This window comes from Dromaius novaehollandiae, chromosome 19, assembly GCF_036370855.1.
Source record: "Dromaius novaehollandiae isolate bDroNov1 chromosome 19, bDroNov1.hap1, whole genome shotgun sequence".
Classification (NCBI taxonomy): Eukaryota; Metazoa; Chordata; class Aves; order Casuariiformes; family Dromaiidae; genus Dromaius; species Dromaius novaehollandiae.
The window spans coordinates 1,154,038-1,168,915 of record NC_088116.1 but is presented as its reverse complement, the minus strand read 5'-3'; the positions used below and the strand labels follow the sequence as shown (position 1 = coordinate 1,168,915).

The following is a 14,878-nucleotide window of genomic DNA, read 5'->3' as shown; positions in this document are numbered from 1 at the left end:
AGGAGCCAGCGGCTGCACGTCTCAGTGACCGAGCCCCAAGTGAGATCCCTGGGAAGGGTTTGTTCCGGTACCGCGATGCGCTCGGTGCCTGAACTCCTTCTTCCCAAGCTCGTCGGGAAGGCTCCCGCAGCCGCGGCTCGGGTGTGCGCTGCCGCTCCTCTTGCCTGCGGTGCGTACGCATCCCTGTCCTTCCAGATCTGAGTGTTTTGAGATAAAACGTCATTAGCATAAAAGCCTTGTGGGCCTCAAGAAACATATAGCTCGGTATCTATTTTCCTGCTTGTTAAGAGCATTGAAAGAAAAAAAAAGTCCCTGGGTAGCTACATGGCTAAAAGCTTTTCCCTCTCTATTTCAGCAGCAGTTTTGCTACAAGAGCCCTTAGGAGCCTTGAAGTATTTATCTGCCCGGGATCGCACGTAGCAGAGCAGCAGGGAGCGGGGGGACGGCCGGGGGGGGTGGCCTGGCCGCGCGGGGAGGAGGAACGGGGCGGCGGCGGGGACCCCGGACGGGGGGGACGGGACGGGGCTGCCGTCTCGCGGGGCGCCCCGGGGGCCTGTGCACGGACGGGAGGAGCAGCCGGCGCCGCGCCACGGACGGCTGCAGAGGGTGGAATTTAAATGCACGTGACACGATCTGTAGCCAACGCCAAGGACCACTGGCGGTAGTGCCACGAGAGTCACTTGGTGCCCCGGGGGCTGGCGCGTCACCCGGAGAAGCCCGGCGGCCTGTGCGGAACAGCCGTGGCCGGTTGCACGTGGTGCGTGCGTCCCGCCGAGAAGGAGACGCGCTGTGAGCGCCGGCGCGGGGCAGAGCGGGCGGGATGGGCTGCCGGGGCGGGCAGACGGGAGCCGCGGGAGCTGCAGCGGCGCTGCCCCGTCCCGTCCCCCCTGCACCCGGCCGGCTCTGCCCAACGCTTAATTGGTCCCTGCTTAATGCTTAATTTTGGTCCCTGCAGCTCTTTCTTGAAGAGGCTGCTGCAACTCTGTGCCGCTTGCAGTGGCGGGGAGCAGGCCCCGGGGCCGTGCCCGCGGCGGAGCGTTGGCGTGCGGGGGGGCCCGTCCCGGCCGTGCCCGCGGCTCTTGGCGCTGCCGCGGAGGCACCCGGGGGCTGCCGTGGGGGAGCGTGCCCGCCGCCCGCTCCTCGCGTGCAAAGCGCTGCGCGGGGGGGTCATCTGCCGCTGAAGGCGGTGGATTTAGGAGCATCTCATCTGCGCAGAGGCCTCCGCTCGCCCGCCTCTGCCCTGCAGGCTCCTGGAGGACAGGGCTGCCGGCGGCGGCTGCGCGCGGCCGTCCCTACGCAAACTGCAGCTCCACAAGCTGCTGCTTGTCCGACCCAGCTCGAGCAACCCATCGCCGCCGCCGGCCGCAGCGCTTGGGTACCCGGCCGCAGCGGGAAACGGCCTGGTCCCGTGCGAAGCAGGCGCAGGAGGCTGCGGTTTCGCTATCACAGTAAATCGTTTACAGCACTTTGTGCCAGGTCCTAGACAAATGTTAAGAAAAAGTCTGCTTAAGGGCACGCCTGTGCGATCCGGAGGCGCAGAGCTCCCGGCTGCGCCTGGTTTGCAGAGCCGCGACGGGATGATCGTGGCTTTCGTGCCGCCAGCTGCCCTGCTGGGACAGGCGTGCCCGAGAAGTCGCACGGGGAGGTGTCGCCGGCCGCGAGCTCCTCGGTCAGTACTGATCCGAACTTCCCGTGACAGGATGACGCAGACGCTTTGTCTGAGCTTGTGTAGCAGGTAGTGCCCTGCAAAATGTCCCGACAGCAAGTGAGGGTTATGAAATCCCTGGAGGCCGAGGTGGAAATGTCTGTCTGGTCTTGCAGTCCTGGTCCTCGAGGACGTGCACAGGAGCCGTGCGTGATGCCAGCACCTTCTCGTGCCTCGAGGAGCTGGTGCCCTCCAGCTCCGGCTGACGGCCTCTTCCCAAGGCGAGGGACACGCAACCCTCTGATGTCGCGTTGTGCTGAGAGCGACCGGGTAGGGGTGAAATCCGGAGCGCTCGCACGAGCAGGACCCCGCGTGCTTCCCTGCCGGCGCGCGCCTGGGCGATGGCGCGGATGGACACGGCTGAGCGAGAGGACGGCAGCGGGGTGCAAGGGCAGCGGCAAGCGCCCCGCGGTTGGGACGGGCCGCCCAGAGCTCGGCCCCGTTGGCAGGAGCAGACGTTTTGCCTTTCGTTTCAGCAGGTCCAGATTTTGGCCCTGGCAGCTTCGCTTTTGCCTCATCCCAGTCTGTGTCTAACTGGGCTGTAGCAGACCCACTACTAAGGGCTCACGTGCAAGACTAAGGTCTGGTTTCAAAACTGAATCCACAGGGTTTTGCTCCATTATCTAGGGTTTTTTTTTCTTTTCTTTTTTACATAACAGCCCTTTCTTTCCAACACCCACCCCCCGGGAAGGTTTTAGGGGTAAATGCCCAGCTTTTGCTGCGGGGCATCGCTCCCGCGGCGCTGCCGAGGTCGCCCTGCGAGCACCAGCCGCAGCCCGTGCCCAGAAGTTCGCCCTGTCTCGACCCCCCCGTTTTACCCCCCCGCAGCCCGGGGCACCGTCCCGCCTTGCTGCCTCCCTGCACATCGCCCGCTCCCGCAGCGGGGCGGCGCGGAGCCCCTCGCCCGGAGCCGGCCGTGCCGCTGCACCGTGCCGTGCCGTGCCGTGCCGTGCCGTTGTGCCGTGCCGCTGCACCGTGCCGTTGTGCCGTGCCGTGCCGTGCCGTGCCGCTGCACCGTGCCGTGCGGTGCCGTTGTGCCGTGCCGTTGTGCCGTGCCGTGCGGTGCCGTTGTGCCGTGCGGTGCCGTGCCGTTGTGCCGTGCCGTTGTGCCGTGCCGTGCGGTGCCGTTGTGCCGTGCCGTGCCGCTGCACCGCGCGGTGCCGTTGTGCCGTGCGGCCGAGCGCCCGGCGGAGGCGGCTGCTGGTGCGGAGCCAGACGCCCGTGGCGCGCTGGAGCAGGCGCTGCGCGACGCCAGACGCGCGATCCGCCCCGAGCAGCGATGCCGTAGCGGCTGGGGCGGCCGGGGCTGGGGGAGCCGCGGCCTCGGCGCTCGCCGGCGCGGGGGCAAGCGCTGGTTCTGCACAGGGAGCAGCGGGGGAATCGCGGTAAGAGGCTTCTGCAGCGCAGACTTAGCAGGGCTCACCCCCAGAACAGCGCGTGGGGACGGGGACGTAAATGCCTGGAGTAAAGCCTTTCACAAGGGGGTCTGGGGTCCGCGTTTGCGCGTTTCCCCCCCGGGTGGGCTTCTCCGAGCGTGGACGGGGGGCACGGCCGGGGGTCTGCTGCGGAGCCGCCTCGCAGCTCTCCTTCCCCTGCCCGCGTTCCGGCACGCAGGGACGCCGGGGGCACGTCGGCCGCGCGTGGGGCGCGCTGCGCGGGGGAGCAGCCCCGGCGGGACCGCGTGGGGCGCGTGCGGCGGCGGCTGATCTTGAGAATTGCGAGGAGGCAACGTCCGAAGGTCTGGGGGCTCCGCGGGGCTGTGCCTCGGGGGGGGGGGTCTGCGTGGCTGTGCCTCGGGGGGGGGGGGTCTGCGTGGCTGTGCCTCGGGGGGGTCTGCGTGGCCGTGCCTCGGGGGGGGCTCCGCGTGGCTGTGCCTCGGGGGGGTCTGCGGGGCTGTGCCCCGGGGGGGGGGGTCTGCGTGGCTGTGCCTCGGGGGGGGCTCCGCGTGGCTGTGCCTCGGGGGGGTCTGCGGGGCTGTGCCTCGGGGGGGGGCTCCGCGTGGCTGTGCCTCGGGGGGGGCTCCGCGTGGCTGTGCCTCGGGGGGGTCTGCGGGGCTGTGCCTCGGGGGGGGGCTCCGCGTGGCTGTGCCTCGGGGGGGTCTGCGGGGCTGTGCCTCGGGGGGGGGCTCCGCGTGGCTGTGCCTCGGGGGGCTCCGCGTGGCTGTGCCTCGGGGGGGGGCTCCGCGTGGCTGTGCCTCGGGGGGGTCTGCGGGGCTGTGCCTCGGGGGGGGGCTCCGCGTGGCTGTGCCTCGGGGGGCTCCGCGTGGCTGTGCCTCGGGGGGGGGCTCCGCGTGGCTGTGCCTCGGGGGGGTCGTCTGCGTGGCCGTGCCTCGGGGGGGGTTCTGCGTGGCCGTGCCTCGGGGGGGCTCCACGTGGCTGTGCCTCGGGGGGGGGGTCTGCGGGGCTGTGCCTCGGGGGGGCTCGGTGGCCAGTGCCCGCTCTGAGCGGGGTTATGATCCGGCCTCGGTGGCTGGGCAGCACCCCCGGTTTTCCACCCGAAGCCGGGCATGGGGAAGGGTCCCGCAGCCGGGCGCCTTTGGGCTGCCCCCTGCCCCCCCCCGGAGCAGGCGTCGTGCCCACGCGCCGTGTTTCTGTGCGGCTCCTTGCGCGCGGCCGGGGCCGGGTGCCGGCGAGGCGAGCGAGCCCTGCGTGGGGGGCACGCGCCGGCCCTGGGGCCCCCCGCCGCCTCGGCAGCTGCACGCGCCCCGCGCTGCTGCTTTATTTAAGGCTGCTTGTTTTAGCATCGCAAGGGACGTAATATCTGCCCGCACGGCACGATTTGTGGAGGGCTGGCGCTGGGCCAGGGAGTCTAAATCCAGACTCGGCGAGAGGCGTGATTCCCCACTGCAAACTCGGTCTTTGCGTGTGGCAGGTTTAACAGATATTTCTTTCCCTCTTTGCTGCTGATTCCTCCCGGAGGGTAGCTCACGATAACCACATCATCAACACTGCTCTTCCTCGGTGCTGATGTGTTTTATCCCTCCTTTTCTGCTCTATCGCTTCCTTCGTTATGGCTAAGTCTGTCTGCAGGGCGGCGGGGGCCGGGGGCTGCCTGGGGAGCCCTTCTGCTGCTGCCGCCTCTTCCGCGCCCAAAGTCGGACCGCTCTGCCGCTGCTGCGGACGCGGGAATGGGGCTTGGCAGCAGCATCACGCAGGGAACATTTTTCTGGGAGCTAAAGTCGGTCCAGCCTCCGCAGAGCTCCCTCCAGGTCCACGGGGGTAGGTGGATCCCTGCTTAGGCTCAGCATCTGCCTCCCAGCCGGCTGCCAAACCAGAAAGCGCTGTTTCTCGATTCTGACTCGAGTGCAGCACAGATCTTGCAAAAACCACCCCAAACGGTGTGAAATGTAGGTGATACCGGCAGATTCAGTGAGGTTTCGAAAAGCCTGAGTCAGAATCTTGTGTCTTGTTTGCAAAATTTATATGAAGCCAGACACAGATTCGGCCTAGACTCCGCGTGCCGCTCCCTGCGGTGCCGAACGCCGGGCCGATGCCCCGTGGCTCCATCCCGGCTGCACCATGCGCCCGCGGCGGCCTCGGCGCGCAGAGCCGGCCGGACCCCGTAGCACCGCAAACCCTGCCGCAAGGCCTCCGCGAGGCACACGGGCTGCTCCCGACGCGGGTTCGCGGCTGCGGCGGCTCCTCCGCCGTCCTCCAACGCTGCGCTGTCGCAGGGCATCGCCCCCGGGCCCGCTCCCGGGGAGCCGGTCCAGCAAACGCCCCGGCGGCGGAAACCTCCTCGCGTCCAGCCCAAACATGTCCCGCTCTATCAGCGCCCGGCCTCCCCCGCCCCGTTTTGCCGCCTGGTTTTTAGTTTAAGCAGCGCTCTTTCTGTTTTGGTGCCTCCCCACTGTCTCCCCGCGGGTTGCTGACGCGCGAATGGGACCAAGCTCTCCACATCCCCAAGTGCAACCGGCTCTGCGGCGCTGGGCCGTTTGCCGGTGCCGGCCTGGCCGTGGGCTCCTCCGCACCGTGCCGCGCCGTGCCGTGCCGTGCCGTGCCGTGCCGCGCCGTGCCATGCCGTGCCGTGCTGTGCCGTGCCGTGCCGTGCCACGCTGCAGGGCCGGGGCCGCGGCGCAGGCTGAGCGCGATGTGCAGGTAGCCATGGCAACGGTGCCGGCAGCGGGCAGGCACCGGCTCCCCTTGCAGAGCGCTCAGCATATCACAGCAATCCATACATCATGTATCACATCATACACGTGTATTATACACACACACACGTATGTACACATTTAGAGATCTATATATAAAAGCACACTGTCTGGTGCTGGCTCCTGCGGCGAGGCCCCGCGCGCACAGACAGCGATGTCTGCTGCTCCTTGCAGCATCCGCTCCCGACCCAGCCGGCAGGGCAGGGATGCCGGGGTTGGAGGGAACGCGCAGGAAAACCGACATGCTAGAGCAGGTTCTTCCTAATGGGGAAGTTTCTCTGGGGAATTTCATCCCCTCTCCAGCAAGGTGCAGCTCTGAGATGGGCCTGAGAAAACAGGGAGCTCCGCACATTTAATTTAAGAGTTTCGCATTCATGGCGAACCAAGAATGATCTATTGCGAGACTGGGAATCTCTGTGATGCCTTTACCTCCGTGGCACTGCGGCCAGGAGAGGTCCCTGTGCCTCTGCAGCAGGGCGCTGGGAGCGGGACGCTGGGCGAAACCGGCTGCCGCGGCTCCACGCAGGGCGCCCGGGCAGGAGGCACGAGCCCAAGCCGGGGCTGCCGGGGCGTCTCTCCGTGCCGGCAGGTGCTCAGCGCTCTGCAAACCCAGCTACGGCGGTGAGCCTCGGGGAAGGCGGCCAGGCCCCGCGCTAATAGCTCCTGGCTTCATTTTTCGCTGGCAGCAGGCGAGAGCGGTGCCCGCCGCCTTGCACGGCAGCAAAGCAGCTCGGCCCAGGCGCTGGGCTTGGCCCACCGGCAAGGACCTCTTGTGTGCCGAGCCCCCGGGGACCCGGCGGGCTGAGTCTTGCTCCCAAGGGAGCTGCCTGCGCGATGAGCTCCGGAGCGACGGGGATCGCTGACCCCGCGGCAGGAGAGCAGGGATTTGTTCCCGGAGGCACAGGCGGGATCAAACCTCCCCCCTTTCCCTTCTGAAAGTGCCCTGGAAGCAGAGATCAATACCACAAAGAAAAGACAAATTAGTATCAGTGGACTGCAGCCAGAGAAATAGTTAAACACATTGATTTCTACTGCAGTTGCTGTCCTGAACCAGCTCGGGCTTTGAAGGGCTTTGCCCTGTCCTCCTCGACAGTGATCCCGCAGCGGCACCGGCGTTTCTGCCGCCCCCGCAGCCCCGATGCCCCGGCGCGCCCCGCAGCCTCGCTCTCCGCCTGCTCCTAGGCGGCTGGCGGGGACCCCGCTGGGACGAACCGCTCCGCTCCCGCGCGGTCTGGCTCCTGGGAGCCCTTCGGTGCCGTCCCGACCTTCGGCCGAGGGTCGCGTCCCGTGACGAGCCCCGTCCCCTGTCCTCCCGCCTCCGCCAGCCCTGGGAGCCGCTGCAGCCCGGCAGCTCCGAGCCGGCCTGGGAAGCGGCTGCACAGGGCCCTGAGCGTCTCCCTCCGCTCCACCTCTGCGGCGTCACGGAGTGGGGAAAAATACCTCTGGAAATAGTCCGTGTACTGAGCCACAACTAGCGCGGATGCCCTTTTCCTTTGCTTTATGTGTTGAGGTTGATAATAGGCACAGCGTGTTCTTCCTGCCAGGACAAAATCTGGTATTTCTGGGTGCCCGCAGCCCTCCCTGGGCTCCTAGTAGGAAGACGAATCCCCCGGGCACGCCGCCGGGCCGTTGCAACGCTAGCGATGCACTCGGCCTCGCCTCGCCCCGGCAGCAGGGGAAGGTACGCTGCCCTCCCCGGGCAGCAGCTCGCCCCGGCGCCCGGCTGCTGCGGAGACCTCCGGGCTCCCGCCGCGACCCTCTGCTCCTCGGCCACCGCGTGCGGAGGCAGCGCCACGGGGTCCCTGCACCCAGGGACGGGGCAGCCCTGCCCGGGGCTCGCTCCCACGCTGCTCCTCAACGCGGCAGCTCAGAGCTGCTGGAAATTTCTGTTTCGGCACAGATCCCTGCTCCGCTGCAGGAGGCCGCAGCAGGCACCGGACTGGCCTTTGGGGAGAGGCGCCGGTGCTGCAGGGGGCCGGGAACGAGCCTCCACCTGCACAAAGCGTGCCGTGACCGCGGTGTGTGTGCACAACGCATGCTATGACCGGGTGCCGTGACCGCGGGGTGCATGCACAGAGCGCGCCCAGGTTCCCCATCGTGCTCTTGCTCGGTCGGCCGCAGGGCCGGCTAGTCGCAGCCTGCCCCGGCACAGGGTGATTCAGCTGCTGCAGGACACGTGCACGGCCGGGTTTTACCCCATGCCTTGGTGATGCATCTGCAGTAGATTCACAAGCACAGGCCTGTGCAGGCTGCAGCGCTTGTTAGAGCGTCATGATAAATAGTAACACAGCGCGCCGGGAAGCAGCCTGGGTGCTTTGCTCCGCTGCCGCCGTTCCTAGAGCACCGGGCTCCAGATGCCGCTTCGTGATGGATGTTCTCCATGGTGTGGTGAGGACCCAGCCGGCACCGCGCAGCCCTCCGAGCTCGCCCTGCAGCACGCCCCGGCCCTCCGCGTCGCTCCTCGCTCCCGGAGCCACGCGGGCCCTGGGAAATCGTCTCCCGGGTTGGAGAAACACCCGATCCCCCTCTCCCCTCCCGGGCTGCAGCCTCCCGAGGCGGGGGGCACCCAGGGTCCCTGCAGACCTGCCCGGGAGCCGGCGTGGGAGCAGCACCAGCGCAGGGGCCTCCCGCTCGGCGCCTGGGCACGGGGCCGCGGGCTGCCCGTTTCTGCAGGAAACCGCACGGGCCGCCTGCAGCCGCGAGATAGCCGCTGCAAGGGCGCCTGGGGCGGGCGCTCCGCTGCCCCGGCCGCATCCGGGCCCCCGCTGCGTTGCACGGAGCTGGCAGCACCCCCCGAACTGTCCCCCAGCGCAGGGACCGCCTGCGACGGAGGTGGCCGCAGAGCCGGGTTGCGAGGGACCGGGGCGCTGGGCGGGTGGCCGAGCCGTCCCCACCGCAGGTCCAGCTCCCGGCGCGGCGCAGAGGACGATGCCAGCGCAGCCAGCCTGCCTCCCCCTTCGTCAACAACCCCCCGCCCGGCACTTTGTGCTCATTAAGCTTTAATGCCGCGCAGGCGGCAGCGCTGTTGCTGCTGCAGCCGCTCTCTCCTCCCCTTTCCCGCTCTGCTGTCGGGGTGTGATGGAGCCGTGGGAAAACACGGGCATCTCCCGCCGCCGCTCTTCCCGCGGGACGGCTGCGACACTGAGCTGACAGCACGGCTGCCCCCCCCGCCCCCCCGCAGCACCCCGGGCAGCACCCCAGGTGCCCGGTGCTGCAGGAGGGCTTGATTGCTTTAATTTGCTCGTTAGCATGCTGATGGGCTGCCTGCCCCTGGGAGCACCACCCCGGGGCTGCTTTTAAAGGCGGGTGCCGGGGCCTGGGGCTTGCTGGGGGAAGCTGGTGGAGCAGAGTGACCTGGCCTTGGTGGTAAGTTGGGGCAATGTGCTCTCCTGTCCTTGTCAGAGCCCCTGGGGAGTTTTAATTTTGTCTCTGCAGGTGGCACCACGGAGGCATCTTTCTCCAGGTGTTTGTTCCCGAGTCCTGGCTGCGATTTGGCTGCCTCTCTTCTGAGAGGAGAAGGGCTTTTTTTTCTTTCTCTCCAGTTTTGAGCCTGACTGTGTGAAATACCTTGGAGGGAAGAGGGAAAGCAAGAAAATGTCACTGCAGACAAACTATTTCTGGATGTGTTCCCGCACAGGCGAGCTGACTGTGGGCAGACACCCTGCAGCAGCCTCTCCTGGGTGGGACGGTGTTGCCAGCTTCATCCCAGAAGCGGTGGCATCGCTGCAGGCCTTGTTGGTAGCGTTGTGCTGGGAGAAGAGACGTGCCTGTGGGTCTGATGTGGTGCCCGCTGGAACAGAGAGCACCCGCTGACCCCGCTGGGGCGTTCGAATGGGGCCGTCAGTGTGACTTTAAGCTTTGCCTGGTTCCGATGCTGTTTCTCGCATCTCTCTGGGAACTGCAGTTGAGGTGGGACACTGGTGCCGGGAGCGTGTGTGACTGAGGAGGAGGAGGAGGTCTCCCTCCCCGGAAGCCTTCGGTCTTGCAGAGGTCCTGCTGGACCTGTCCTTGCTGGCGTGCCCTTGTTGGGCTGGCCCGGCCCGGGGAGCCCTGCTTCTGCGCCCGGCCAGGGGCCGTGGGGGACACGGGCTCCCCCAGAAACGTCACCGAGGTGGGTGCGGGTTACTGCGGGCTCCTGCCTGCATCGTGGGAAATTGGGACAGTCGTCACTGCTATTTCATCAAGATCCTGCCCTTCTGGCCTCTGAAATCAAGAGGGGAGATATTAGATCATTCTCATTCCCTTGGAAGAACTGTCATACAAACAAGATGCAAGGAAGACCTTCCGGAGTAATTTTGACCTGCTGATTGTAATAGCCTGTAATTACAGGGGTATTTGATGACTGGCTAAGTCCAGCAGCATCTCTGAGAGCGCTGAGACAGGCAGAGTCCGGCCCAGGCACCGTGCATGCTGCGGGCGCTGATTACCGCCCTGAACCACCCCGTGGTTCCCCCCATGCCGGGAAAGCCCCAGGACAGCCGTTCCCGCCCCGGGCGCTGGTACGGCTCAGCCCGCAGCCTTGGCAGCCCGCGACGGCGCTGGAGCGACGGTGACAAGCAAACAGCGAGCGGTCACAGCTGCCGAGGGCTGCCCGGCGCTGGGGCCAGCGTGCGGGTGCCCTGGTGGGGGTCCCTCGCCGTAGCCCCCTCCAGACCGGTGTCAGTCTTGCCTCCTACTGCTCCAAGTCAGCGGGTTCACGTGAGGACTGAAGTGGCAGGGTAGGATGAAACAGTCGATGCTTGCGGCACTGCAAGGGTCTATTTTATAAGCGAAGAGCTGGCCGTTTTCCCTTGCTCCCCAGACAGTTCCTGGGGCGATGCCAACCGTAGCCGCTTGCTTCCCACCGCCTGCACTCGCCTCCAGCCGTCCCACCCGCTGGTTTCTCTGCGGGGCCCGTGCTGCTGGTGATGGGGCCGCGCAGCTGAGCGTGGCCCGTGGCACCGCGTCCCTGCGGGAAGCTCCCTGCGCTCGTTTTCAGCTGCGCAACCGCAAGCGGCTCCGTCGAGCTGGGCAGAAACCAGCTGGCGCAAGTGCAGGGAGAGGATGTGACCCGGGGGAAGGCGACGTGCGAGGGTAACACCACGCTGCTGCTGCTGCTGCTGTGGAAGGTTCAACGTGGAGCACGCAGGCTGCAGAGAAACCTGCTCCAAGCAGAGCTTCGCTCCATATATTTAGCGGTACCTGAATTATGGCTTTCACGCCAGCAGCACATCTTGTTTTTTAAAGAATGTTCTTAAGAGATCCAAAATGCAGAGGATTTCCAAGAGATTTCATCCCTTTAAGGCAAGGTCGCTGTGGGTAGGAAAGCGGGAGTTGAAATAATCAGATTTCAGCCCCAGCTTTTTCTCCGGGCTTCAGTGACTTTGCCCCCAACCCTGCTCTTCTTTTCCTCTCTTCCAGGCATTGGACAGACTCCAAATGTCTTTTGATTTAAAGGTTTTGGGCACTTGGATCAGAATCTGACTTCTACAAGTGCTGAGCACTGGGTTAGGAGCTGCCTTAAGTCACCTACGTGCTGGAGTGTGGGTCTGGGGGATGTCTGTGTGCATCAGGAATAATCAGATAGGGTAATAATCAAATAGCCTAGGTGTGAGGGCCTCGGCCCTCGGGAGCTTTTTGCTGGCTCTCAAGCTGTTGAGCGTTTTGGAAATGTGGCCTAAGTTCCCCAGTCTCTTAAGTGCTTTGGACAACGAGCCCCGGGGACCTGGTGGTTTCTGCGCTTTCGTCCCCAGCTGGAGGTCAACGTTTACGTTTAAATGGCCCTTTGACGTGGGGGTAGCGAAGGGCCGTGGTGTTTTGCAGCCGGGGCCAGGCTGCAGACGTGCGCTTCTGTTTCGCTGAGCGGGGAAGAGGAACCAGGGCGAGAAAGCTGAACTGGCCGCAGCTGCCGCGGGGTGATGCCGGGACCAGAGCGAGTCATCGGCTGCCCGGCAGGGGCAGGGGCAAGCGGGAGCAAGAGAAGTCGCCCAGGAGCTGTTCTCCCTGCAAAATTGGGCTCATGGGATTTTGGCCCGTGGAGCGTGGCCCCATCCAGCGGGATTTCCCACAAAAGCCGCCCTCGGGTGGGTCGCAGCTGCGCTTATGCTGCTTGCCGCCAGCGAGCAGCCAGCCGACACCGTCCCCATCCCCGTGCACGCGGCCTGGGGTCCCCGGGGAAAGGCGCCGTGCCCGCACCCAGCACGCTCGGGGAACGCCGCGCTCCGGCCCGGCTGCTGTGGAGCGATGGCTCCGCTCGGCCCGGGACCCAGCGCGCTGCCCCGGACGCCGCGTGCCGCTCCTGCCATTAGAGGAAATATGATATTTGCCGCAAAGGGTTGCGAAAAGCCCGGGGGAGGGGGGAGAAAAAAGGAAATGACATTTTTTTTTTTCCCTGGTGTGTGTTTGTGCACGCGCCTGTGCACGAGGCGCTGGCGGCTCCGGCCCGGCAGTGCTGCCTGGGAAGCGGCGCGGGCAGCTGCCTGCCGACCCCGCGGCCGGTGCCGGGTCCCAGCGGTGCAGCGCGAGCCCCACGGCCGGCCCGGCCTGGTCCGCCGAGCAGCCACCATGTTCCAGCGCAAGCGCAGCGTCTCCTTCGGCGGCTACGGCTGGTGGGTGACTTCTGCTTCCCCCGTTGCGATCGGCCCCGTGCAGAGCGCGCGGCTTCCCCGGCTCCCGGGACGGTGCAGAGGGGGAAATGCGGCGGTGGTGGCACGTTGCCCTGCGGCACAGCCTGCAAAGCCCTGCCCTGCCCTGCCCGGTGCGCGGAGCGACCCGAAACCCGCGGGAGCCCGGGAAGGGCTTGTTCCTGCTCCCGCACGGCGGCCCCCTCCGCTGCCCCGGCTCCCTGCTTCCCGCACGGGACGCGCTGCCGGCAGCTCGTGTTGAAACGCATCTGCTGCGCCGGGCGGTGCTGCCCCGAACGCTGCCAGCTCCGGCGGCTGGAGCGGGACTGCGCCTTCCTGGTGCCCCTCTGCTCCAAGTGCTGCTCTGCAGGGAAGGGCTGTAAGGAAATGACCCGTTCCCCCTCTGCCCTCCCTGCATTTCTTTCTGCTCCGCTGCTGCGAAGGTCGTTCTGTGCCTGTTCTCAGCCTGCGCTGCGCGTTTCGGACCGAGCCACGGGGACGGGTGGCTGGGTGGCTGCACCGGGGCGCTCGGCTCCTGCGCCCGGCCGCCTCCGCCGAGCTGCTGGGTGTGAGCTGAGCGGCCTGAAACGTTTTGGGTGGAAACCGTGCGAAACCGCAACGTTTCGCGGGGAGGCAGCGAGCTGGCGGGAGCCTGGGGCAGCACTGCTGGCAGCTCGCCGAGGCCGAGGGCTCGCTGGGGCCGGGTCCTCCCAGTGATCCGAAAACGAGAAGGAAGCGCTCAGGCTTGTTTATGACCCGTTCTTTACAGAATCTGCGGTCGCTTTGCCGGGGAAAGGCCCCCCGGTTCAGGCCAGCCCTGCCGTTTGGTACCACCGGCCTCGGGATGCCCCGCGGGACGAGCTGCTCCGTGCATTGGGGGGAGCGGGGCTCTGCCGGGAGCGGGGCCTCCTCGGCACCGTGGGAACGCTCGCCCGGGCGTTGCCCGCGGGAAGCGACCTGCGGCGGCGGTGCTACCTGCCTCCCCGCGCGCCCTGCCCTTCCTGCGGCTGCACCCGCCGCCTCCCACCCCGCCCCGCCGGGCCGCGGAGCCCCTCTCCGCTCAGTCGTGCTGCGACGGCGGCTTTCCCAGGCAGAGGGTTTCCTTGCTTTGTCTGTATTCCGCGGCAATGACACCACCGATTTTCTCCCGCGCTGCCTTCCCGGCGCGTGGCCGGGTCACGCGGGTCCTTGCAGCGGCGGCTCGCCCGCCCACAGCCCTCGCGGCCACTGAGCAGCTCTGGCAACGGGTTATCTCGCGCCGAGCTGCCGAACGCTGAGCTCGGTTTAATGATCGACGAGCTCTGTGCACGGGCTTGTTAAATATTAAGCGGTAATAGTGGCTCCCCGGGCCTGTTTCGGGCGCAGTCACGTGCCCGGGCCGGGGAGCGGGAGCGGGGCCGGGTGCGTCGAGCGTCCATGCAGGGGCACCGGGATGCCGTGCAGCCGCCGAGGTGAAGCTGCGAGGGGGGGGAAACGCTGCTGCTGCTGCCTGGTGCTGCTTGCTGTGATCGCACTGCAAAAACAAGGGCTTTCTTCTTTCTTTTTTTAACATGGACAATCAATTCCTCATGGCAGAAACGTAGCATTTGCAATTACTGCCAAAAGACATCATTCTACATTTTGAGACATTACAATGATTTGCATTAATTCATATTAATAGGGTGTTAACCATAACGATTCTGTGGAGATGGGCACTTATTAACAACACCAAGCAAATAAATGAAGTAACTCGGGACCTTCTGCCGCGCGGGCAGGGCCGGGGCCGCATGCAGCTCGGCGCTTACCTCGCCCCGGGTCCCGGGGCCCTCGCAGATGTCTGCGGCGACAGCAGGCAGGCGCGTCGCGTTAAACAAAAGGCAGCTGTACACGCGGGGATGTCGGAGCAGCGAGGGGAGAAGCAGGGCAGTGCCCCAGCCACGTACTGCTGTTTTATCTGGCTGTGCAGCAGGCTGCAAGGACAAACCCGCGAGCGCCTCGCGCATGGACCTGGGAGCTCCCGCTAACCCCTTCTCTTCTGCTTTTCCCCCAGGATTGACAAGACGATGCTCGCCAGCCTGAAGATCAAGTAAGTGATCGCTTTTCTATGCTATAAAGCCGGTTCCCTACCAAACAGCGGGTAGCAAACGGCCCGCGAGTGGGAGAGCGCTCTGTCACATCGGCCGGGCTGGTCGCGGCACGGCGGGTCCCGCGCTGTGGTTTCTCGCGGTTCGGTGTGACGTGGCTGATAGCGCTGCGTCAGCCTGAGCACTCGCCCGCCAAGCTCGCACGGTTAAAAATATCCGTGGGACGGGTGACCTGGGGCTCGGCCTTGCCCCGCTGCGCTCGCTCGGCGGCAGGCGCCTGGGCGCGGGGAGCCCCAGGGATGCTGCCCGGGGCTCGGTGCCCGGGCTGCTCCAAGCGGCTCTGGAGGTGTCTGCTGCG

At 66.3% G+C, this 14,878-nt stretch overlaps 1 protein-coding gene across 4 annotated transcripts in view; it reads left to right on the top strand.

Annotated features, from left to right (window-relative positions):
- The window catches only part of RAP1GAP2 (RAP1 GTPase activating protein 2), a 63,086-nt gene that overhangs the window by 3,125 nt on the left and 45,083 nt on the right, over positions 1 to 14,878 (top strand). For 3 of the 4 annotated variants that reach the window (XM_064523005.1, XM_064523004.1, XM_064523003.1), the window contains exon 3: positions 14,487 to 14,522. In XM_064523005.1, the coding sequence (XP_064379075.1) occupies positions 14,487 to 14,522 (36 nt within the window). Of the gene's footprint in view, positions 1 to 12,304; positions 12,443 to 14,486; positions 14,523 to 14,878 lie in introns of those variants that run through there. The other variant, XM_026107603.2, reaches the window with a different exon arrangement.